At 37.0% G+C, this 24,054-nt stretch overlaps 1 protein-coding gene across 2 annotated transcripts; it reads right to left on the bottom strand.

The window, feature by feature from the left end:
* LOC124157928 (RNA polymerase II-associated protein 3-like) lies at nt 1-23,984 on the bottom strand. Of its 2 annotated transcripts, none has more exons than XM_046533022.1 (9): nt 23,629-23,984; nt 23,426-23,542; nt 20,915-20,989; nt 20,666-20,793; nt 14,950-15,221; nt 12,491-12,588; nt 6,827-7,096; nt 5,224-5,446; nt 1-211 (listed from the first exon to the last, which is right to left on the bottom strand). In XM_046533022.1, exons 1-9 carry the CDS (start codon nt 23,764-23,766, stop codon nt 123-125), a joined length of 1,410 nt encoding a protein of 469 aa, XP_046388978.1. In that variant the 5' UTR covers nt 23,767-23,984; the 3' UTR covers nt 1-122. The 2 variants fall into 2 exon arrangements, with proteins under 2 accessions (XP_046388978.1, XP_046388979.1); XM_046533023.1 differs by having other exon boundaries at nt 12,491-12,585.
* Between the last annotated feature and the right edge of the window lie 70 nt (nt 23,985-24,054).

Genomic DNA, 24,054 nt, shown 5'->3' with positions numbered 1-24,054 from the left:
TACATTACAACAGTTTTATTTATGAAATCACAAATTGCGATTAGCTTCAAGGCAATTAAATGTTCATATCCAGTGAAGCGTAAGTATTACTATAAATAAAGAGTTTTCAATCACTCAATACCTCACAAAAAAAATATTTCCGCCAACTTAGCAGCTTCTTCTGCAGTGCACTCATTATTTTCCACACAACTGGCTAATATCTGCCTGGAAACTAAAAAAAATCATTCCATTACAATTATTTTCATATTAAGCAAGATTTATACAGTTCCTCAACATATAGAGTTATCATTGTTGTGATCATTTCCTCAATTTTAGATCAAAATCTAAAAATACATTCAACTGGATTTATAGTGAATGAACATTGAATGTCCGCAGACTATTGCGGAATGATAAAGCATAATAGGAATATTTAATTCTATGCATAACTATGATATTTCAATACAAATAATTGCCAAGAAATCTCTTGGCATAGAAAGAATAAGGTCATAAATTATTGCATTGTTTAATATTGAAAGAAATACATGCAATTTTCCACTGTTATAAACATGGGCATACCCAGAATCAAAACTGGGGGGTGGGGGCAAAACTAGCTGTGGTCGTTCAAGTTGCATCTTTTTTGCATAGAAAAGGTTAATGAAACCAAAATTTTAAGGAAACTATGACAGTAATTTATTAGTTTTTATAATTATTTGCTTATAATAATAACGATTTTTATTTTATTTCCATGTATAAAATTCGAAGAATCAAGCGCGATGGAGTGGAATTGATTCATAATGAAACACTGACTTGCAATTTTCCACAAAATAAAATTTAATTCGACTCGAGTTTCGATGTTACTACATCATTTTCAAGGTACAACTGCTGTACCTTGAAAATGATGTAGTAACATCGAAACTCGAGTCGAATTAAATTTTATTTTGTGGAAAATTGCAAGTCAGTGTTTCATTACTTCCATGTCTTTACTAATATCATTTTTCTTCAAAAGGAAAATTTGTTTACGACTTTTGTTATGAGCTAAAATTATTTTCGCTTCTAGGGGCTATTACTGGGTACACCCATGATTATAAACTTTTTAAACAAATTGTTGCAAAAAATGCTCAAATTCAACAGCTGGTACCCTCTTAACATAAATTTCAAAAATAAAAAAACTTTAAAATAAAATACGGCTTTGCGGAGGATAAAAAATTTCGGCCATGGGAAGGAATGGAACGCGGGACCCTCCTATCACCAACCCGACTGTTTACCCACTGAGCTATTACTAGCTCAAGGTCACCAAGACGTAATTTTGATTATTTGTTATTATTGTAACACTGAGCTCCTTCGTGTGCTTCTCCTACGGCTTCTCACTTGAACGAATTTGATCAAAATAATCACTTTCTCGGTATATTAGTCTTTTATTCGTTTATATGATTATAACTTGAGCACGGAGGCTTTCGCATACTCTATGTTTCGGCTGGTTAGTATATACAATAGGAATATAATGATGTTGTCGCCTGCGACTTCGGTATGGTGTCGTCTTTTTAAGTTATTATTATTTGTTATTATGTTTCAAACTCGGTACTTGTATTTCTAATGAAGCAAGCGTATACATTCATTACAAACAGAAATTCTGTTAGGATTTGCTTACGTCCTTCTTACTCGACTTGAAAGGTTTTATGAAATGAGCTGCAGTTCCACTGATGCCTTAAACATAAAACGTATGGCCAACAAACACATTTCCTAATACAATTTAACCTACTTAATGCAAGTAGATAATTCAATTAATAATGCTAAGTAAGTATCCTACATTATCCCGAATTCATCAGTGTATATGTAAATGATTGCATCTAAATAAGATAACTTAATCATCAACGATATAGCAGCTTAGAGTTATTATTCGCATTCACACTAATTCAGCAGTAGAACATATTATCAAACAATACCTGTTGAAATCCGACAATCATTAAAAATGGGACTTTTAGCTGGAATTAAGTTTTCCTCGTCATACTTTGAATAAGTGGAAAGGAATACATCTTTACCGATTGACGGACGTCGGAGAACTCTGTTATTACTTACGCAACGATTAATGCCGATCAGCTTAACTAATTCATATTTTACGTGTTTGCTCAGATATTTATATGATGAAACACTGGGAATTTCAAAGCTGCCTCGTATCATATGTCGTACATATTGTATTAAAACATCAACCCGAGTCGATAGATGTAAACAAAAGTCTACCATGTTCACAGTGAACGACTCGTGATTTCCAGCTCTCTGAAAAGAGCTGAGATCACTCAAAAAGAGCCAAGCTACCAACTTTTTAAAATCTCTCCGAGGAATTACCTTCGATCTTTCCTACTGCATTAATTGCTACAATGTGTTTGGGGGAATATCATGAACATTAATTTCACTTAAATGGAAGCGGTCAAATCCTGAGACTGAAAAGGATGACAAAATACCTCAACCACCCAATGACTGGTTCTCCATGCATTGAATCATGAAGACTAGTATTGGATTGTTGCATACACCCGAAAACCATACAATTTCCGGGCACAATCTTTGTGGAGCGAAAGTGGCGCCGCTCGATTTGTTGCAAGACTTTTGCAAATGATAGTACATCACCTGCAAGCTACAAAATACATAGTACCATAGATTAAGTACCTTATATGCCTGAATATAGTCCCCCCTTTTTTTCCAAAAATGTCTGTGGCAAAAGTAAAGGGGGGGGGTCAATATTCAAACGCATTTTTTTAACTTGTCCCGAAACTGAAGCCTCAAAATTAGGGGAGGGAATATATTTGGAGAAATACGGTATATATCGCCCGACCCAGAACACAGAGTGTGGCTGATGTGAGCCCAAGGGAGCATTGGGAGCGTGGCGGAGAGTTTGGAAGAGGGGAGGGCGGGATGGAAGGGGAAGAGACCAGAGAAGGAAAGACGACCTTGAGTGAGGGTCTTTCGCCTCTTGCTTGCAACTCCGGGGCCATCTATCTGCTCTTTCAGAATTAAAACCAGGGTTCCCACTCAAACTAAATTATGCATAAAATTCACGGTTTTTTCCAGGTTTTCACGGTCTAAATGTCGTCAAATTCACGGTTTATTGATAAGCCATTTTAGGCAGAAATATTGATCACGTAACAATCACCGGTCGCACATTAACTACAAATTTAACAAACGTGACAGACACCGTGAATGCAAATGCAGCAATGAAAGTGCTATCTCTCCTAACGTCACATATCGTTTGCAAAATTCAGCTCCAGCTAAAGGTTTTGAGTGAGAAAATGGAGGGACCAAGGTGCCAGGGAAGTTAAGAAGTGTCTGAATTTTCGCCAGTGTTAATGAACACTTTGGTTACCAGACTTCCGGCGTTAATACAGGCTCAAGGTCAATGTGTCGTCAAGGCACACGGACCAATAATTGAGCTTCGAATATAGGTGTGCAGGTAAATGCAGGGACAGTGTCTGCGTGTGACCCTGAAATATGACCGACGTATCCATTTTTCTTTTGATCCGTCAATCGTAGTTATCAATTTTGAGAGATTTTTAAGGTTTTATGATGAAATCCACGGCTTTTTCCATGTTTTTTCACGGCAGACAAAATTCACGGCTTATTCACGGTTTTAAGGTTTTCACGGTTGAGTGGGAACCCTGTAAAAACTGTTGATACCATTTCTGCCTATGCCTATAATAAGCATATTTCAAGCTCTGGATTCCAATTTCCCTCCCCCTGCATGCATTTAATCTCACCTGATAAGATATCTAAAACATTGAAAGCATAAGGATGTAAATTATGCACAATCTGCAAAAGAAAATGAAGACTTTCCAATACATTGAGAAATAAGAACAATGGATAAAACACTAGGCATGGACTGAATTCTCTGCTGAAGAGGCAAGGTGTACATATACTTAAAGAATCAGAACGGAGCAATGAGGCAGAAAGGGCATGAAAGATCAAAAGGAACCGGAGATTTCATCACACTTGGACATATTTACACCGTGACTAGTCAAAGTCAAACTGGAGAGGAAGGAAATAATAGAAGTGACGGCAGTGGGGGAAGTGGAAGAAGAGATAGCATAAGTTATAGCCAGGCACTCGCCTGTGCAGACAAATTGCCAACAGTCCAGGTTTCCTATAATCGCTACTGTGCGATGGGACGATCACGTGCCCATTACCTTCACGGAAGCTCCTTGTTTATGTTATCTAAACATCACGGTGCGTGACTGCATTCAGTGATCATGCAACCGCATCCCTCAGAAGTTGCATACAGGGCAACTAGCACGAGACGCGACTACCTAGCATGGTGCCTGACAGTGTAGTTTCCGACATCGTGCAGCGATTTTGAAGATTTCGTGCAAACCAATTTTCTGAATCCATGATTTCGCACACACGGTTGCATGGTTTTCGGAAACTAGGATATAACATGTAACAATAAGAATATGAGTAAAATCACGTTATCACTGCTAAAAAGATCACGGTTGGGAAAAGAAAGCTCTAAATGATTCTGGAATGCGATCTAAAAAAACAGACAATGTTCATAATTAATAATTGATGCGTAGTTAGATTTGCCTAAATTATGATAATTTCAAGAATTTACCGTGAAAGTTTGGATTATACGTGTTTTCTGATTATTAATGCCGCCTCCCCCAATCATTAGCCCAGGATAACTATGTCAAACTATGCCTCGGGATTTGTAACCTTTCATTTTCGAAAATGCCTATACCTTCCTCTTCCTATTCCTCTTTGTCGAAAACATCCTTGTTTCACCTTCCATAAATAATGGACAATGGAGACGCTATTGCCACTCAGATATTCATACTCAATCTCTGGTCACTCATCCCTTGTCAGTAATCAGTCACAATGTAGCCGTCAGAAGCGGGGGTCGTATGGCCCATGTGACCTTAGGGCCTCGCTATCCACCTGTGCCATCACTAGCAGCTCCTCTCCTTCCTGAGACTTTGGTAATTTCCTAAATTTTGGCTATTCTAGACCCACAAATTCATTATTTGGTACTTTTTCTTTGAATTGATTTACAATTGGTATTTTAAATGGGAATAAGCTTTGGGCAAAACTTTAAATATTTGTGTGTGATTATTCGCTTCCCGACACCAGGGGCAAAAACCCACACTTTAAAACGTATAACCCGTGACTTTAGGTTGCGGGCCCCGACGTTACACATAGATCTGCAACATAGAATACAAAAAAATAACCTCGAAACCCGTTGATTGGTATCACAAATCTACTTACCATTTTGCTCCTGCTCGTTCAAAAACATAGCTAACGTAGAAAACCGAGGTACTTTACACAGGTGCTTCATGAACTCATAAATTGAATGATGGCCTCGTGGAATTGGATTCTCGACAGGTGAGGATTTGATGACTTTTTGTCCCAAAATGGATAGCATCTCCTCCAGAACTGATATTTCCAACGAGTCTCCAAACACCGAGGGTAGAGATTCTGGTGGTATTTGCTAAAATGGAAAAGGAAATAAATCATGAAAGACAAAAATGGTAGAAAATGATCTAGGCAAATATGTGCAGTGGACAGAAGTAAATGTACCACAGATGAGCTACCACTAAGAGCTAGCGAGAAACATGAAAAATTTGCATTAAGGGTTATCTTCAGTTGGCAATGCTTTTGAAAGAAGCAGCATGAGGTGGATTGGAAAGTAGTAGTCGGGGAGAAATTGGGAGCAGCAGCACAGGGTTCCCGACTCATCAAGCAGGAATTGCATGGAAGTGACTTGACTTAAACCAAGGAAGAGATAGGTAATTTCTCCTGCCTGTGAACCTCACAATGATAAATATCGGAACGGGTTTATATGGAGAAGAAATTAAACTATTAAGTACATTTAGTATTACAAAAAAATGTTATTATCAATATTAATTTAGAGATATTGAAAAAATGAAAAGAAAATTTACTGGTATTCTGACAAGGAGGCATAATAAAATTGGTTGTCCCATAGTATGCACCAAAAACAAAGGAGACTTAAGAGACTTTTGGAATTTTATGCCCTTAATCTATCCCTCTGGAATACACCCAGTGTTCCATGCATCCACTCCAGAACTGGAGTTTCAATTAAGGCTTGAGGTGCGGCTTATAAATGATGCTTGAAGTATTTATGGGTAAGTACATATAACATCCAATCTTAAACATAATGATTTGGGATTAGTAACGAAAATAACATGAGGAATTGAATCCCCTGTAACTTCAGCAATAGCCCGATCCCCTTACTTAATAATAGAAACAGCAGTTAGCTGCATGAGAAAGAGAAAAACTATCTTTTCAGCAAAAAGTGGAGCTTCTGGGAAAATTAGAACGAGGTGTCAGTGTTCCGAAACTTTTCCCAGAGTATGCTCTCAGACAGTCGGCTATTTATGATATCACGAGACGGAAAGATATAATTTTGCAGTCAAACAATTCACTAGCTCGGCGAAGACTCTCAAGAAACATTTAAACTGCTTAAAAAATATTGCAAGCTCAAAAAGATTCCAAAAAATTCTCCACTGTTTGGATCTTCTGTATAATTCTGGATTATCAACCTTGCAATGTACACATTTCCAGTTTCTAACGATTATTGAAATTTAATACTTAGAAGGAAGAGAGTCATCCTACATGGTAAATGGATACAATGACCAGTTGTTGAGGGAAAGAGAAAACTGAAATAATGAGGAACTCTTCCTGAATAAAATACATAATCCATTCTTGAGGGCAAATGTGAGAACTTTCTTATTTAAGATTAAAATCAAGTGGATCTGAACTTCCATTGCATCTATCAATTTCAACATTGGTGTCAAGACACAGAAATGTATTTCCCAGGTGATAAATGAAATTAAAAATGATGACACACCTGCAAGTACATCAAAGCCATGTCTGGATGCATCTTAATATTCTTCCAGTTCATTAAGAACTGTACTGAAGTTTTGGGAGCCGGAGGTAGTTCCGAGGGTGGAGGCTCCGAAGTTTCTATTTCTATGTTCTTTGCAGGTAAATTGCAAGGAATGCTTGATTTATCACTACTACCAGTTTCCACTTTGCTTGGTGCCAAATCCCTAGCACCACCTGGGCACACAGGTTCATTTATCTGCACCTCTAGAACTGGAACTCTCCTCAAAGGCTTCTGCAACAAATAGTAAAATTTCTCTTATAGAGAGACAATTCCAGTGCTTACCTTAGACAAAAATCAATTGTTTAAGACACAATACTGAACTCCTAGGGAAGTAGAGGAACAGAGAAACAGTGTCAGTCATTTCTTAGTGAAGAGGTTGCTCACTTTACATTAAGTGGTGCCAAAACAAAGCAACTTCCACTTCCCCAACAAACTCCTCAGACCCATAAACTCCTCTGCCCCTACCCTACTTCATCCACCTAGGCTACACTGCCCCTCCAAGCATGGCATTATTGAGGTGCCTTCTCTCCCACCCTCCTCCCCAACATTTTTTAAGTACCCCCCCAGAAATTTTCCCCTCGTCCCCTGCCGGACTTACCGCAGGACTTTCCTACGTAGCATCTTTCGTGCTAAGGATTTTCTTGCAAAGGCCTTAAATTCAAAAGGCTCGAAGACTTCGGCTCGGGTCTCTAATGCTAGATTTCCTGATGTCTTGGGATTTCTAATACCTTGGTCCCTGCCTCCATTCCCTGCCAAACCAGGAGTTCAACACTTAAATAGCAGTCCTGCAGACGAATACTTAGACTTTGGAAATCCAGGGGAAGATTGGTCAGGCATAGTCTGCAGTTTGGAGTGAGTAGTATTCGACATTTCACCTATCAAATCTCTCTCTTCCTCCGAGACCTAATCCTATCATTTCTCTCCCCTCATTGGCTACCATTTTCCCATCTGAACTTTCCTCACCCTACCTGGGAACTTATGCAACTGAGGAGATTGTGGAGAGAGAGGTGTTCCCCACCGAGAACGTAGGTTCCCTAGCCATGCTTGGACTAAGAGTACTGTTCTGGAGTTTCTTGTCAACCTGGGTGTTTCAGGGAAAATTGGACAGTTTGCGCTGACCGCTGTCTGAGGCCACCTGTTGTTACCTCATCTCTCCGCCTGGAGTTTGCAGCCTCTCCTAAACTCTTCCCGTGAACTATAGAGTATTCCACATTTAGTTGACAGTACGGGCCTTATGGATAAGTGTTGCCAAGCTTCCGCTCCGCTGGCAGGCATCCTGACAGCATATGCAACTACACATAATAGAGTGCCAAAATGGTGTAATTCAAAAAGGAGTTTGGGATCGCTCAAAAGATGGCGCAAATGAAGAAATTTATTAGCGTAAACTAAAATACATTTGCAGCAATATAAAAGGAAAAGTCTTTTGTTTTTATAAATGTGTATTTATTCAATGTACACCAGCTGAATAATGAATTATCTGTAATGTAAAAAATTATAATTCAGTGAAGGATAATAAAATTTATCGCCACTTCTGTTTGCGACAAAATTTCCAAAATAATGCCTATTTTGAGGAGATCCCGAAATGCTACTTTTTGGAAAAACTCAGAGTGCCCTTTCGTATAAGGCATGCACTGGAAGGGGTTGTCTTTCCCACGGATTATGAGATATTTCCTGTCTTGGTGTCCGTGAATAGACCAAAAGACCCAAGGCGACATTTGCATCTTATTTCCAAGTCATCAAAATTTGCTCTTTTTCATGTACCACTGTATTGAAACAAAAACATTGCTGTTACAACGCATGAGTATTCCCTGTTCAGGATATGTGACAAAGGAGTACATATTTCCTGGCATGGATGGACAAAAATCTCCTTTTCCACCCAAGATTTTTCCCTCCGCATGCAAGGAGTTGGCAAGGCAAGGCGAGAAGCTCGGCTCAGTGGTGCCATAATATTTTTTCTTAACCATTAACACGTGACGTGCGGTCTGAGAGACCGCTGCATTTCTAAAATTATGAATATTTTCAAAATTAAGATTTCAAAATATCTATAATTCTTGTTAGCTTCATATTTTTGCATAACAAGGACATCCCACTTTTAAAAATTAATGTTCCTTTTATAAATTTTGTAAATTTGAATTTCAAATCGATTAGCGGTCTGTGAGACCGTACGTCACTAGCATAAGAAAGCATCAAGAAAGGAATAAGCTGGATAAATTTCATAGCTACTTACTACTTAGCCTTCCAACTTTAACATTTAAGGCTTTTTTTTTAATCTGGCGACATATTGATGCATAAATAGAATAATTATAACTCAAGTGTTTTGGGCATCAGTTTTTTGAGCCTGCTTCAAATCACAATTTTTAATGACAAATTGGTTCGTATTGGGAGTGTAAAAATTTCAATATAAGTTTAATAATAGTTAAGCATTCAAATAAAAATTAAACAAAACAATAACAATGGCGTTGCAACATTTTATGAATTTTTGATTTATTGCAGTCTCCAAGACCGCACGTCACTGGTAGTGTAACAAATATTTCACGTCACTAGTTAAGGGTTAAGACCAAAACCTTGTAACTCTCTTCAAAATTAAGATCAGTAAATGATTTTTTCACTAAAAATAACTTTGTAGTTTTCTTCAAATTTGATAAGCAGCATATAGGGACCTAAGACGTAAGAAACGTAAGTTAGGAGGCGACTACTTTTTACATTGCAAAAATCCAAATTTTCTTGTCCTAAAGGGTGTTATATCAGTACAACTACATTTTTTCTCAATTATTGTAAAATTGGTGAAAGCCTTCAAAGAGAAAATAGTATGAAGAATTTTTTTTAGAGGATTCAATTCAATATAGTTCACGGCTATACAAAAATTGCAAGAAGAAGATAAAGTAAAAAAATACACATTTGTAACATCAATTTAAGGAAATATTTTTTATGGCCTTTGCTATCATTTTTATGCCAAAATTATTGACCCCAATGAATGCAGCATCTCTTTCTGTATTATAATACACTGTCAAACAGTGCATAGCGCAATAGTAATTTTTATGCTGTTATTGACAACACCGCTCTCCCAGCATGGAGATTAACATGGGAAACGCATCTCCATAAGAACCCATACTGTCAACTGAATGTGAAACGCTCTACACCTAACTACCTCCCCTCCGTTGCTAGTGTGATTTCCTCCCCATCCACCGCTGCAAGTTAGCCTTGGTGCGAGGCACCCGCTCTCTTGAATTGGCTATCGTCGGAGTTACTCGCTCATGCTTTCACAGAGATGTCTTTGGTACTTCCACATGCCGTTTGACTTATTTTCTTGTATGTTTAAGGTTCGTTTTGGGGAACAGTAGTTGTTATATGTTATTACTGAAATAACTTTGCTTGAAATATTAGATAAATGAATTTTCCATGTACATACTGTGGCATCCCACCCCTGGCTCGCCCGAATACCAAAATAGAACCGGGGGGAGATGTCTCACAAAAACAAAAGAAAATATATAAATCTGCGTGGATTCCTCCCGCATGGGACCTATGGGACAAACCTATGTCACTCCCTTTGTACAATTTACAGAAATTAAAAATATTCCCCTTCTTTGGAAATAATGGCGGGTGGGGGGGTTCCCGATTCAACCTGATGGGTAACGTTCGGACGCTTATGCACTCTTCCACAACGCATTCACGGAAAGAAAAATGAACGGGGCGAAAGGAATGGCGAGGGATATTTTTCCTTAAGATGACCCGTGAAGGAGTTACAACAAAACACTTACTCAACACTTTCAGCGAAACAAAATATAATTCAAACAATAAGACTGCATATGACTAAACAAAAAGAAACCCTCTTATAAACTAGTGATGTATTAATTGGTGAAAGCAATTAATGAAACATCAATGATAAAAAAAACACAACAATATAACTTGATTTTCAAGATGAAATTAGAATAGCAAATGATAACAACAAAATATAGTTTGGTTGTGAACATGTAAATAATGATACACTTATTAATTATTTCTTGACGGGGGAGGTAAATGAAAGTCCATCCCAACGAATGTTAATTTTACTTAGGTGATTAATTTCACTTTCACTGAGTAACGGGTGCGTTTCGTGACTGTCTGTCTTGACACTTGGCAGAAGACAAGAGGGGGCTTAGGGGGGGATTCTTGCGATCTTACTTGATCGTTGCCCGAGGTTAGACCAGGTTGGATCCAACAAACTCTCGTTCCATTTACCGCACACTCCTTTCTCCCTTGTTGGAGGAAGCTGCATCCGGAACGGAGGTAATGCGTCCTCTTCAGCTGGTCCTTGCTCCTTCGGACAGGGGGGGGGGGGGGGTCTTTATTTTAGACCAATCAGTCGCGTGATTTGTTAGGCCCCTCGTCTTCTCTGCCGTGTCGCACCCCAAATTCGGGCATGGGCTCCGCCCGGCGCTCACTTCAAAATAATGCCTTTCTTCCAGGCGCACAACCTTTTTATAATCCCCATCTTGGGGTGGGGTAACGCACAAGAAAAGGGAGGAGGAACACGCTATTCATGAGAAAAACCCGAGTTCCCGTCCTCCCAAACACACTCATACACAACCCTGACAATCTTACATGACCACATTCATCCCCACTTACACATTCACGCTATCCTCCACGGGCCGTGGTCTGGGGGGGGGGGGGAGGGGGGGGGGGGGGGGGGGAGCGGGCAAAGGGAAATGAATGCACCACGTAAAATGGTATCTGAACCATTACAATACATACTTATGATATAATTGTACTCCCATTCATTATGTTCTTTGTCTATGTGGAGTTTTTACCTCACTTGTTCAGCGGCAGGTGAAAAGATAGTCCTTGCGCCAGGGATATCATTTAAAACTAGTTTTTGACAATGTTACGCCACACTAGGCTCCACTGTCCAGCTAGGTTAGGCTGACCCCCTAGGCCACCCAGGACACTGCTAAACTAATCTACTCTCTAAGGCTAGGAGCGGATTAGGGTCATTGTTTTGAGGTGTGAGGGACGGAAGGGAAAATCATTACTACCCACAATGCCCTGATTATATGCAATACATAGGTGTGATAATGCATTTGAGGTCTTACATACATGCATTGACAAGAGACTTTTAGATATTCATCAACCGTTTTTACACATTTTTTGTTGAGCTGGCAAAATAAAAACTTACATTTAAGAGCCACCTAAAATACTACTATCTATTCTACTCTCCAATTGCTCCAAGGTTTACTGTCATACTTGGCTTCCCTGCCAACCATCTTCTCTGCCTAACTAAGTTTCTTAACTACAGACCATGGGAAGTGGTATGTATAGTGCTTGGTTAATGATTGATGGGTGCGATATTCACATCTTGGGTCAAGTCTTTTACACCCCCTGAAACACCAATTTTTGCACTGAAAAGTGGCCCAAAAAAAGGAACTGTCCCAACTTTAAATGTGAGAATTTCACATACCTTACACTTCGACTGGGGTGGGCACTACCCTTATCTATCTAAATTAACATTCACATCGAAGAATTCAGTGAGGGAGCTTCAGACCAATCGAATTAAATTGTTCTAGTTAGAGATAAACATAATGTGGTGAAGATCATGTGAGACCATTTGATAATATTAGGAAAGAACCTGCACAAATGGTTGTTTCATACCTTTGATCGACGATGTGGAGGTTTGTAGATAGGCTGAATTATTTCTCCTTTGTAATCCTTCCATGGAAGATCTCCATCAAACTTAAATTCTCCACCTTGAATTAAATGATGGATTCATTAAAACAAACTCAAACAAAACTGCAACCCAATTGCAGGTCTATATATGTACAGGTCAAAGAATCGATAAGTGCAACAAAAAATTTAACAGTGACCAATAAAGTGCAAGCCATTTAAGCATCTTTTATTTAGTGAGAAACACCATGAGATCTACATAATTATTTAAATGCCAATCTGGCTTCACCATTCTATATGAAAATAACTAAGAAATAAAGAATAAATCCAGTACCAATAATCACAATTTGAGTAGAAAACCTGAAATCACACATAAAAACTCAATGTCTATTTACAATGTGTGTCTGGTATCAACACGTAAACGAGAACTAAGTATGATCTGAAATTTATCCATTTCAAATTCAGAGGTCATAACATAAATGCTAGAAAAAACACAAGCCTTCGTTGGTATCTAATGAAATGACAACATGTCACTAAGATGTGAGAAAAATTTTTCCTTTAATTTGTATTGAAACCCAAGCCACAAAAATTAGGTGATTAGAGGCATAATTTATCATTTTGACAAGTTTTTCTAGCACACCAATTTCACTCATTTACTACCAATTAGTCACTTTTTTATCACTCATAATACTCTATAATTTCCGACAGTAACAAATAACTTCAAAAGAAACTATAAGTTGCTAATATAGACTTCCATCTAGGGAGAAAAATTTTCAATTCTTACTCACATGAGGTCATAAAAAAAATTGTGTACTTCAAGCGAGAACCTTAAACTGAAACACCACAACCCTTAAAATACATGCTTCATATTCCGTGCATTTGTATCAAACTCCTAGTGGACAGGTAGCACCAACTTTTCAGTTGTTATTAAAAAATATTTGAGCTAATTTTTGGGTGAAATAAAACTTATTCGACCACAGGGATTAAAACCAAGAAGCAGCTGTCAGCTTAAATAAACAAAAATTCTTTGCGAAAGAACAAAAGTTTCAATTCAGTCTTCAGAAATGTAAGCCAAAAATGGAAAAGACGAGTGTGCTGCCAAGCCACTCAAGGTGGGAAAAATTCAGCTTCCAGCAATTAGAGAGTGATAAATGTTACATCAAAGGTATACAGTCAACTTAGGAAAGCATTGTGCTGTCTTTGTTTACCACCATAATCAATTATTTATTTCCTAATACAGCCATGCTCTGTGTTACGTTCTTCCACTTCCCTCTATCAACCATTTCCTTGATTTTTCTCTCAGTTACCCTGTTTCTTCAGGATCCCTCAACTGTCAATATCTACGCCAATAAGTACGGCAATAGTATGTACAAAAAATGAAGCAAATAATCATTTGGGTGGTAAAAGTTTTGACAGAGTATTTATTCTTCCAGTGCACATTTGAAATTATTAAGGGATAGACACTTGAGATGAGCTGGTAGTTTGTTGTGCATCTTATTTGCTGAATAAAAAGGGCCCCTTTGAAAAAATTTGCTGCAAAAATCCCTTACATGAATGTCTTAGTTCTTGGCCTCATTGATTTTTCCACTTTTAGTCTTATCCCACCCTTTCCTTATGCTCTGCATATCTCTTATTTTCTGAGTACTATTCCCCACAAGTTCCAGGACATTTTGTCGAAATAAACCGTGCAAAAAATAGATATCGTCATTTAAAAATGTAAAAGCATGAAATACGCACTCCAGGAGTAATAATCTTTCGATTTAGGCAATAAAAAATATTAGGAAACCACCCTATTTGTTTTTGTTAAAAATTTCTGATATTCAAGGGAAAAGAATATAATGTGTTCCTCCTGAACATATTATATATATTTTCTATTTATATCCTGTTCATATATTTTTTCTGTGGAGGGAGGGTGGATGGAAGTTCCTGTGTCAGCTTTCCTGGCCTCATCGTCTCCTACTCCCTCATCTGCCCCCCTCCCCCAACCACCTGATTGCTAATAAAATCAACTGATTTGGGCGTTACTTGGTGGAACGATGAAATATTCATGGTGAAACAAAACACAGTTTCGACGTTTACACCTGCTGCCCAACGTGATTCCCACACCACAGGGGCATTCCACTCCTCATTGCAATTGCATCAGAATCTCTTAACTTTTAAAGTTCTGACTAATGCATCAGATTCTAACCCCCTCCACCTCATACCCAAATGCAACACAGCTACATTTCCATAACCTCCATTCCATTAATTTACTAAATTTCTACTTTATTACCTTAAAATTGGTGCAAATTAGAATACTCTACATTATATTCAAATAAACTATAATCTTGGTGAAAAAATTATAAAGGACAGAACAATGTTCAGTTTAAGATAAATATAAATATTACAGACTGCATGCAACTGTCAGCAATGAGAAATTCATAGTGACTGACCAACCATTTACACACCTACAGAATTTGTCTCTCCTGTATTTCCACTTCCATCACCACAACCTTTTTCCTGGTTCTGCTTTGACATCAGAATCTCTGCTTTTAAAGCTTTCAATTTTGATGAAGCTCTTTTATTCTGAGGTTCAATTGAAAGCATGCTCTCCAGATCACGTATGGCTTTCTGCATGTTTCCAAGACCTTCCCATGCAGCTGACCGCCTCATCCAAGCCTTAGCATATGACGAATCAAGGCGTAGAGCCTCATCGCAGTCACACTTAGCCTTCTGGAAACTTGAGAAATAAGTTTGCATATTAAATCATCTAGCTACTAATTTTAACATCGCAACCACTCTCTTAGACAAAAATACCTAAACATTTTACCAACTAAGTACATAAAGGCATCATTAGAAAGTCATGACTTTGATAATGTGTGATGGATATCAGGGGCGGATCCAGAATTTCTTTCTGGGGGGGCACAAGCAAGGCCGTGTCCAGGACTTTGTTCTGGGGAGCACTAGGTTATCTTGTAATACAAAACGAACGCAATGATAATTGGACTTTAGTAAAATTTTCCATATTTTTTAATGTTCTGGGGGGTGGGGGCACGTGCTCCTGTGCCCACCCCCTCCCTAGATTCGCCTATGATGGATATACATAACAGAATTAAATCTTTAAAGTTATTATGAATATGTACATATATGTTACCACATACCACATCAGTCTCACCTATTGCAAGGAGCTAATTAGTACATACAGTGAACAGCCTGTATTTTAATTTGTTTCCAATGAAGTATTGCACACCAAGAAAAATTCTTATCATGATATTCTTATATATCATGAGTGGGAATTAAATTTTTTGCTACTGTGATCATAAATTTGATCAAATTGGCTCCACAACTTTTTCATTGATTTTGCAAGTTTTTACATTTTCAAAACAGCAAATTGGAACTTTTTAATCACCGCTAATTGTAACTGAATAGAAGTCCATGACAATAAATGACATTAACAAATATGTTTCAATGCAAATAATTCTCACTAGCTCCAATCGGGGTTGTTAGACAAAAACCTGATTTAAAAATATTCTACCCACTGTTTTCTTGTTTTATTGCAGAAAAATTTATGCCAGTGTTTTAAAATGAAGATATAAAAGCATAAAAACTTACCATATGCATAATCCTACTTACTAAATACATACTATAAATGAGGTAGCTGTACTAGGTGTTTGTAATTGAAAATGCTAAAAAATGGTTGCAGTCACTATAGATTGGATCGGCCTTTTTAATAATGAAAGACACTTTGTTTCTTCCACAAGCTTAAAAAAAATTCCATTTTATTTTCGGTTTCGGCATTATCAAATACTGTTATAATATTAATAAAAATAATAATAATATAAAAAATAATATTATAATAGCATTTGATAATGGTGTAATAGCCGAAACCGGTAATAAAATAGAATTTTTTTTAAGCTTGTGGAAGAAACAAAGAGTCTTTCGTCTATCTTTAGGGCAGGTTAATCTGTAAGGCACGTTTCTGAAGGAGAAAGACTTTATTCAATAGGGTGGGTGAGCCACCCCAGAGTATAATGCAATAGGTAGCTCTGCTACAGAAATGGCCAAAATAAACAGTAAGTAGAATATTTCTGGACACAGAGGACTTTAGATATCGCAAACAAAATACATATTGAGGAGTGCAGTAGTGAAATGAGTTTGGAGACATGGGCATCCCATTTTCCATTGTACTGGACATGTACACCTTAAAGTTTAATGCATTTTGTTGTTTTTATTATGCTGCCATCCAGCATTATATCTGGAATTCTTGTCATGCAATTATGTTTAAATAAAACCAATTCAGTTTTTTTGCTATTTAGCTTGAGAGAGTTCCTAGTGCTCCACTCAAATACTGAGTCAAGTAAAACTTGGGCTTCACGAACTAACAAGTCAATGTTGGGGGATGAGATTAAAAAGCTGGTATCATCAGCATAAGTTACATTAATAATAATAATAGATTTATTGGTCGTTAAGTAAATAATTTACACTTGACCTCGTCAGTTCAGTGTTACATACATATAATTACAGTTTGCATACTTAAATAAAGAACAGGATTATTCAGAAAACCATATCTGCTTCCTGAGTAAAAAACTCATTTACGGAGTACAGTGCTTTAGATGCTAGCCAGGAGTGTACAACAGATTTAAATTTAGTACTGTTGCTTCGTCTTGCAGACGCAGGTAAGTGATTGAAGAGCTTAATACCCATGTTTGAGAAGGAATTTTGTGTTATATTTAGTCTCATTTGACCTGCAAATAAGTGATTCTTTCTTCTAGTGTCATGGTCATGTATGTCGGATCTAATTGTGAAAGACTCGAGATTGTCTTTCGTATGTACAAGTACTCTACATATATACATACAGATTGAAGACAGTGAGTATGTTCAGTTTCCTGAATACCATTACCAACATCGCTATTGTTCCCAATCCCTAATAAGTCATTTATAAAAATTATAAATAATATTGGGCCAGCTACAGATCCCTGTGGTACACCAGTTTCGATGGATAAAGGATCGGACATGTGTTTCTGTTTATCATGGGTTAAACAAACAATTTGGTATCTGTTGCTTAGGAAGGATAGAATCCAGTTTAAAGCCACACCCCTTATACCAAATGCATTGCATTTCTTAAGCAGCAGTTGATGGTCGACCATGTCCAAGGCTTTGGAATAATCCAGAAACATCCCTAGAGTACATTTTTTCTCATCCATAGAGTTGAAAATAAAGTGCATTGCATGGAAGAGGGCAAGAGAAGTAGATCGCCCTTTCCTGAAGCCCCACTGGCTATTAGATAACAGTTTATGATCCTCCAAAAATGGAATTAAACGATTTAAAAAGATTTGCTCAAATATTTTGGAAAACTGCGAGAGCAGGGATATGGGACGAAAGTTATTTAAATCATCACTATCACCTCTACCTTTGTAAATTGAAATAGTTAAATGAAATATGGAATAGTTAAGTGAAATATTATTTTTTTATTTCCAAAGGACAGTCCTAAAACTTTCACATTTGTTCTGGTGACTCAAGCAAGCTAAAAAAAAGTTTGCTAAATAAAATTCTAAGAAAATTTTACTCCTTTTTCATACTGTGTATTAGGGTGGTGCGAAAAAACTCAAGTTCCAAATTTCGTGTCGTAATAGTGCGGAAAAGTTGCGATACGTTAGTACAAGAAAAACAAAAAAAGAATTATTAAAATCGGACGTCATCTTCCGATCCCGCAAAGCACCTGAAAAAATGACAAAAATGAAAAAAATTGCTTTTTTTTCGTGGTAAAAAAATTAAATTAAATTAATACCTTTTAATGCTGTAGCAAAAAATGATTACAAATAGCATAGGTTATTATTTATATATGCATATTTATGGCTTTTAACTGTTGTTACCTATCACACAAGATCATTAAAAATGTATAAATTTTGCAATTTCACCTATTTTTCAGAGTTTAGTAATAATTCCTTGAGGATAATTTTTGAGAAGTTTTAATTAGCTCTTTAGATCAAAAAAGACAATAAAACTGACCACTAGAATTAAAAGGCAAAATTGCACTTTAAAAAGGCAGCATGTTAACCCTATTGAAACCGAAAGTGAAGATGTTGAGGTTTTAAATGACGCAACGCAAAGTTCAACAATCAAGGAGAAATTTGTTGACTAGGAAGATTACATGCCTAGTACATACAAAAAAATATAAATCACCATGGCAAATGAGGGTAAAATTCCAAAGTACAGCTTTTCATTGTGATCAATACGGGGTGTCTCACCGTACAGCTACTGCTATAGCATCAAGTGTACTTGTAGACATTGGTGTTATAACTGAAGAATATACTTCTAAGTTCATTGACCGATGTAGAATTAAAAGGGAAAAGAAAAATATTATAAGCGATTTACAGTAAATCCATCTTGATTTAGGTGAGCTACACGGTTATACTTTGACGGAAGGGTAGACAATACCATAGTAATAGAAATGATTGAATCGAAGGAGTACTGTCGGACAGTTATAGCGGAACACCATTCTCTAATAAAAGAACCGGCTTTTGTGTATTTGAGTTATGTTTCTCCAAGCTCCGGGTCTGATAAAGATATAGTGGTCTCCATACTATCTTATCGCTCTGATCAAGGAGTATCATTAGAGTTCTTAGAGTTAGTTTGCTGTGATGGCACGAACATCAACATTAGATGGAAAGGTTGCACTATTAGAAAGCTCGTAAAACACCAATGACACCCGCTGCAGTGGGCAGTTGGGTTACTTCATTTCATTGAATTACTTTTGTCATATTTTTCAGTATTTAGATGGTGAAACAAGTGGCCAAAAATAATTTAGTGGGCCAATTGGACTAATATGAATGGTTATGGAAAGCTTCCAAACTGCATTTCCTAACAATTGAATGTGAAATTCTACAAGTTGATAGATAAATTTTGAGCAAGGACCAAAGATACCTTATTGACATTAGTCAAGCAATCACAAGTGGCGAATTTCCAAATGACTTAGCAAACCGGGATACTGGACCATTTTCACATGCTAGATGGCTCGTGTGAACAGAGCAAAGGAAACCTCTCGATACATACCTGGATATTAAAAGAAAGTAGTTTTCCCTGCTATTGAACGGAACTCTTAACTTTGATCACGAAGAGATTGTATTGATGGCGATGGTTTTTGATTACAGAAGGCACATTAGAGAGCTGGGGCTAAAAAGAGTATTTAAAGCCAGACAGACTTAACCAAAAGGCAAACCTATCGTAAACTTCATTACTCCTACCATGAACTTCGAAATAACTGGCCATATAGAATTGATTGAGTGGAATGTAGTCAAACTATCTACTCCACCTCTTCTTATGAGAATAATTACTAATGAAGAAATAGCTTCCTTCATTGAATCTGGCGATACACAAGATTGGGATATTATAACTTCCCATATCACACGCAAGCAATGGAGCCGTGTGTGAAATTGGTAACGGAGGCATCGACCTTACCACTAAATCGCAGTACAAAGTAGTTTTCAAAAGTTAAAATTTTAAAGAAGGACAAAAAATTTAAATATTATAGAAGCAGTAACCCTCATTGGTTGGATGGATGGAGGGTGTGGGTAGAACTCAAAGTGCAGCCACCTCTCCGCGGTGAGTTCTGGGTTGTTTAATTATTATTAAATCATATATAAACAAAGGAAGAGCTGCATAATCAAACATGTATTTTAGACTTAAATATTACCTTAAGTTATTATGACACAACTCTGAAAAATCGGCTAAATTGCAAAATTTATACATTTTTAATGGTCTTGTGCGATCGGTAATAACAGTTAAAAGCCATAAATATGCATATATAAATAATACCCTATGCTATTTGTAATCATTTTTTGCTACAGCGTTAAAAGATATTAATTAAATTTAATTTTTTACAATGAAAAAAAAAACAATTTTTTTCATTTTTGTCATTTTTTCAGGTGCTTTGCGGGATCGGAAGATGACGTCCGATTTTAATAATTCTTTTTTTTGTTTTTCTTGTACTAACGTATCGCAACTTTTCCGCACTATTACGACACGAAATTTGGAACTTGAGTTTTTTCGCACCACCCTACTGTGTATTTCATATCTCACTACCTGACAAAAATAAGTACTTCATAGTGATAACATCACTTTAGCTCATGCAATACAAGCTATGGCATTAAAAAAATATACGCATAATTAAGACAAATTACTCACTCCTTCAGTTGAAGGTAGCAATGGGCTCTATTAGCAAAAAAAATAGCATCCTTTGGATATATCTTAATAGCCTTGGAATAGCAGTCGATGGCCTTCTGCCAGTTTCCATCTTTCACATGGCTATTTCCCTAGAAAAGAAGAAAATACTATTAAGTTATTATTTAATACTATTAAGCTATTAAATTAAAAGAATACAATACATATTTAAACATGCAATAATGATTCATTAACTTATACCAAGTTCAATACCTTTTCCTTCTCATACACGGCTGCTTTTTTGATCTTCTCAGCTTCATTGAAATCTATTTCTTCACATACTTTTTCCTTAAAAAAATGCAAAAATTGAAAAAAAATTACTATCTGAACCAACAAATTTTCTGGTTATAAAGCAATTCTCAGAAAATAAATCCCCACACAAAAGTGTCTGAGTCATTCTAATACTAAGCACGTAATCAATTAGTACATCATGGTCTAAATTCTACTTCCCCAGTGAATGTGCATTTTCATTAATTTAATCATCTTATGATGCACAATACTTCATTCCAAATCCATTTTAACGGAGGATCAAACTTTTTCCTTCTGAATAGTGTTACAGTAGACTCTCGTTATGACGAAGTTCACGGGACCGAAAAACTGGAGGTTTATGAATCATCAAAAGAAAGAAAGCATGCTTTTTCAAAATTTCTTGTCTCTTCAGTCTCCTGTAATTATACTCGCACTGCGGAATAGCTTACAAGCGAGTCAAGTGAGTAATATGCGCGATTGAAAATTTACGTGCAAATACATAAATACAAGCAAATTCCTATAAATGGAATCCAGGAGAGTTGTTTTCCTGCAGAATGCAACACTGCATCACAATCGTGCATAAGAGAGAATATTCACAAGAATGTAGCTAATTATTTGATGTAGCGTGCATATTGATGTATCTCCTACTGAACAAAGAACAAAAATTGATGCTCTTGGGCACAGTACAAGAACAGAACCTAAGCGTAGATCAATGATGATAACATCGTGTACATCTGCCTAAATGCCGTTGCTTTTTCGTGGAACTTTGTAATAAAGTTCATTTTGTAACCGCCAGGATCAGGACTGAGGTTGTATTTTTCGTAATAACGTTTCTTTTACTATAGATTGGATAGGCATTTTCACCGGGACCAACAAATTGGTTCATAATAACGAGAACTTCGTAATAACGCTGTTTGTATTAATGAGAGTCTACTGTATTACCTTGCCTCCAAATATTTGAGGATGGATTGTAATCAGAACTGCACACTGCATAAAAGCCGGTCATGCCCTGCCTGAGAATGTGTGGAAGGAGAGGGACTCGGGTCCACTCTTCCCCCTCTAAACTGGAAGTAGGAACCGAAGGGGTGAGGGAGAACACTGCTTTGGAGGTGCTCATTAGGTGAGTAGGCCAGTGATCGTCCCCTACACCGCCCACCACTCCCAAGGACTCCCTGCCAGCAACCAAGGGAACAGGCGACAGCACTACTACATACTAAACATATGTGAGGGGGTGAGAAGCCAAGGGGTAAAAGTGATTATTTTTTCTCAACAGAGTTAGGTGAAGTTGATTGTTAGAATAAATACATGACAATTGGTTGACAAGGGATGAGAGTGAGTCTCAGTTCTGTGCTGGCATCGAGTGGAAAGTCAGATGCACTACTAAACATCTAGTCGATCTCGTTTGTTTTCTATACCTAATTTCTGTACCTAACTCTGTATAGAAAAAAAGAAATTACTGGTACCCCTTGGCTTCCAACTCACTCATATATTGACAAAGTTTTTTTTTGCTGGTAAAATTAAATAAAGCTCTTTGATACACTTTCTTAAGTCTGATAAACTAAAGCATATCCAATTATGCCATGATCATCACAATACATTTGTACTCATTTAATTACCCAACCACATGATGTCAGCCTTTAAGTTTTATGGCTAGAATGTATAATGTCTGATCTGACTTTACACTATGCAACCACTTCCTTACATACACAAACTATACCTTCTTTACACAAAGGAGATGCTTTTTCCAAGGTTGATATCAGTAATGAGACATATCATGATGTGAAGCATAAAAAATTAATGGTAGAAGTTATTTGAGTGTCAAGATTTTCAATGTATATACTGATGCCTAATATATGAAGTGATTAAGTAAAAGACATCAAAGTTGTTGAAGTAAAAATATAAGTCTCTATAGATGAAAATGCCACTTACATAAAAAAGCAAAATATTGAACTCTTTAGAATACATGTCTGCATTATTGTTAACCATTATTTCCTTCCTTAATCTTAATATTAACTCTTTGATAGATTAATGGAGAAGGCGAATCAAGTCGTAACAATCAAGTTTAACGAATTTTCGATTTTGAGGTAACATTTACACACTCCAGAACACAATGTGTGTCAGCTAGGCTACCAAACATTCAAATGAGTGAGATTTGAATGAATTTCGACGGTGTAGGAATAACATCATATTGCAAATGAATAAAATCAAAATTTTATTAATTAGAGCACGACCCTTGACGGGTGGACGGACGGGACGGGACGGACAACTCATAATGGCGCAATGACTGATTTGTTAGGGGCCTCCTGTCACGGTCGATGGCAGGATTATCATTTTTACTGTACAAAATCTTAAATGACCATTCACATTTTTAGCCTTTTGATGAGCGATGTACTTTAAAAACAGGCATTAACTTAATGGACATGAGCCAAAAAAATACGAAATAGCATAAAAACGTCTGAGGTATAGACAACATACCACGTCCAACTTATCCCAGGATTCGTAATCAAAGCCAGATATTTTCTTCTTTTTCTCAAATGTTTCAATTTCGTTCTTGTCCTTTTTGTACTTGCTCCGTATTTCCGGATACAGCTTCTGCACATGGGATTGTCATTAATGCATGTCAGAGAAAAAGGGTCACATTGTACGTCAAGTAAATGTGAAGGATTCATTCTATATACCTCTTCCTCAATATCAACGCCTCTCAACTCGGCATCTTTCTTTTTTATATTTGCTTCCCAATTTCTTAAATCTCTTAAATACGTTGCCACATCTTCGGCGTTATCTTTTACAGATTTTTGTATAGCTATTGGATCCATTCTGAACAGAAACAAGTCTTAGCCCATTAAAACTAGAAGATAAATAGCTTAGGAGAGGATCAGGCACACACAATCATATCTTCAAAAGCCTGTACATTCTGAAGTTCGCACGACAACAACTTTTAACCGCATGAACTGCACCGCACACAAAGAATATTTGGAGCAATTTGGAGCATCAGTGCACACGTTTTATCCGAGATATCCGCGAACCGCACAAAAATAGTAAACAAACAAATGACTAAAGAAAATTTCGCATTTGCTTGCACAACACAGGAAGTAATACCCATT

Source organism: Ischnura elegans, chromosome 4, assembly GCF_921293095.1.
Source record: "Ischnura elegans chromosome 4, ioIscEleg1.1, whole genome shotgun sequence".
Classification (NCBI taxonomy): domain Eukaryota; kingdom Metazoa; phylum Arthropoda; class Insecta; order Odonata; family Coenagrionidae; genus Ischnura; species Ischnura elegans.
The sequence above is the reverse complement of the archived record's forward strand: the minus strand, read 5'-3'. Positions and strand labels throughout refer to the sequence as shown.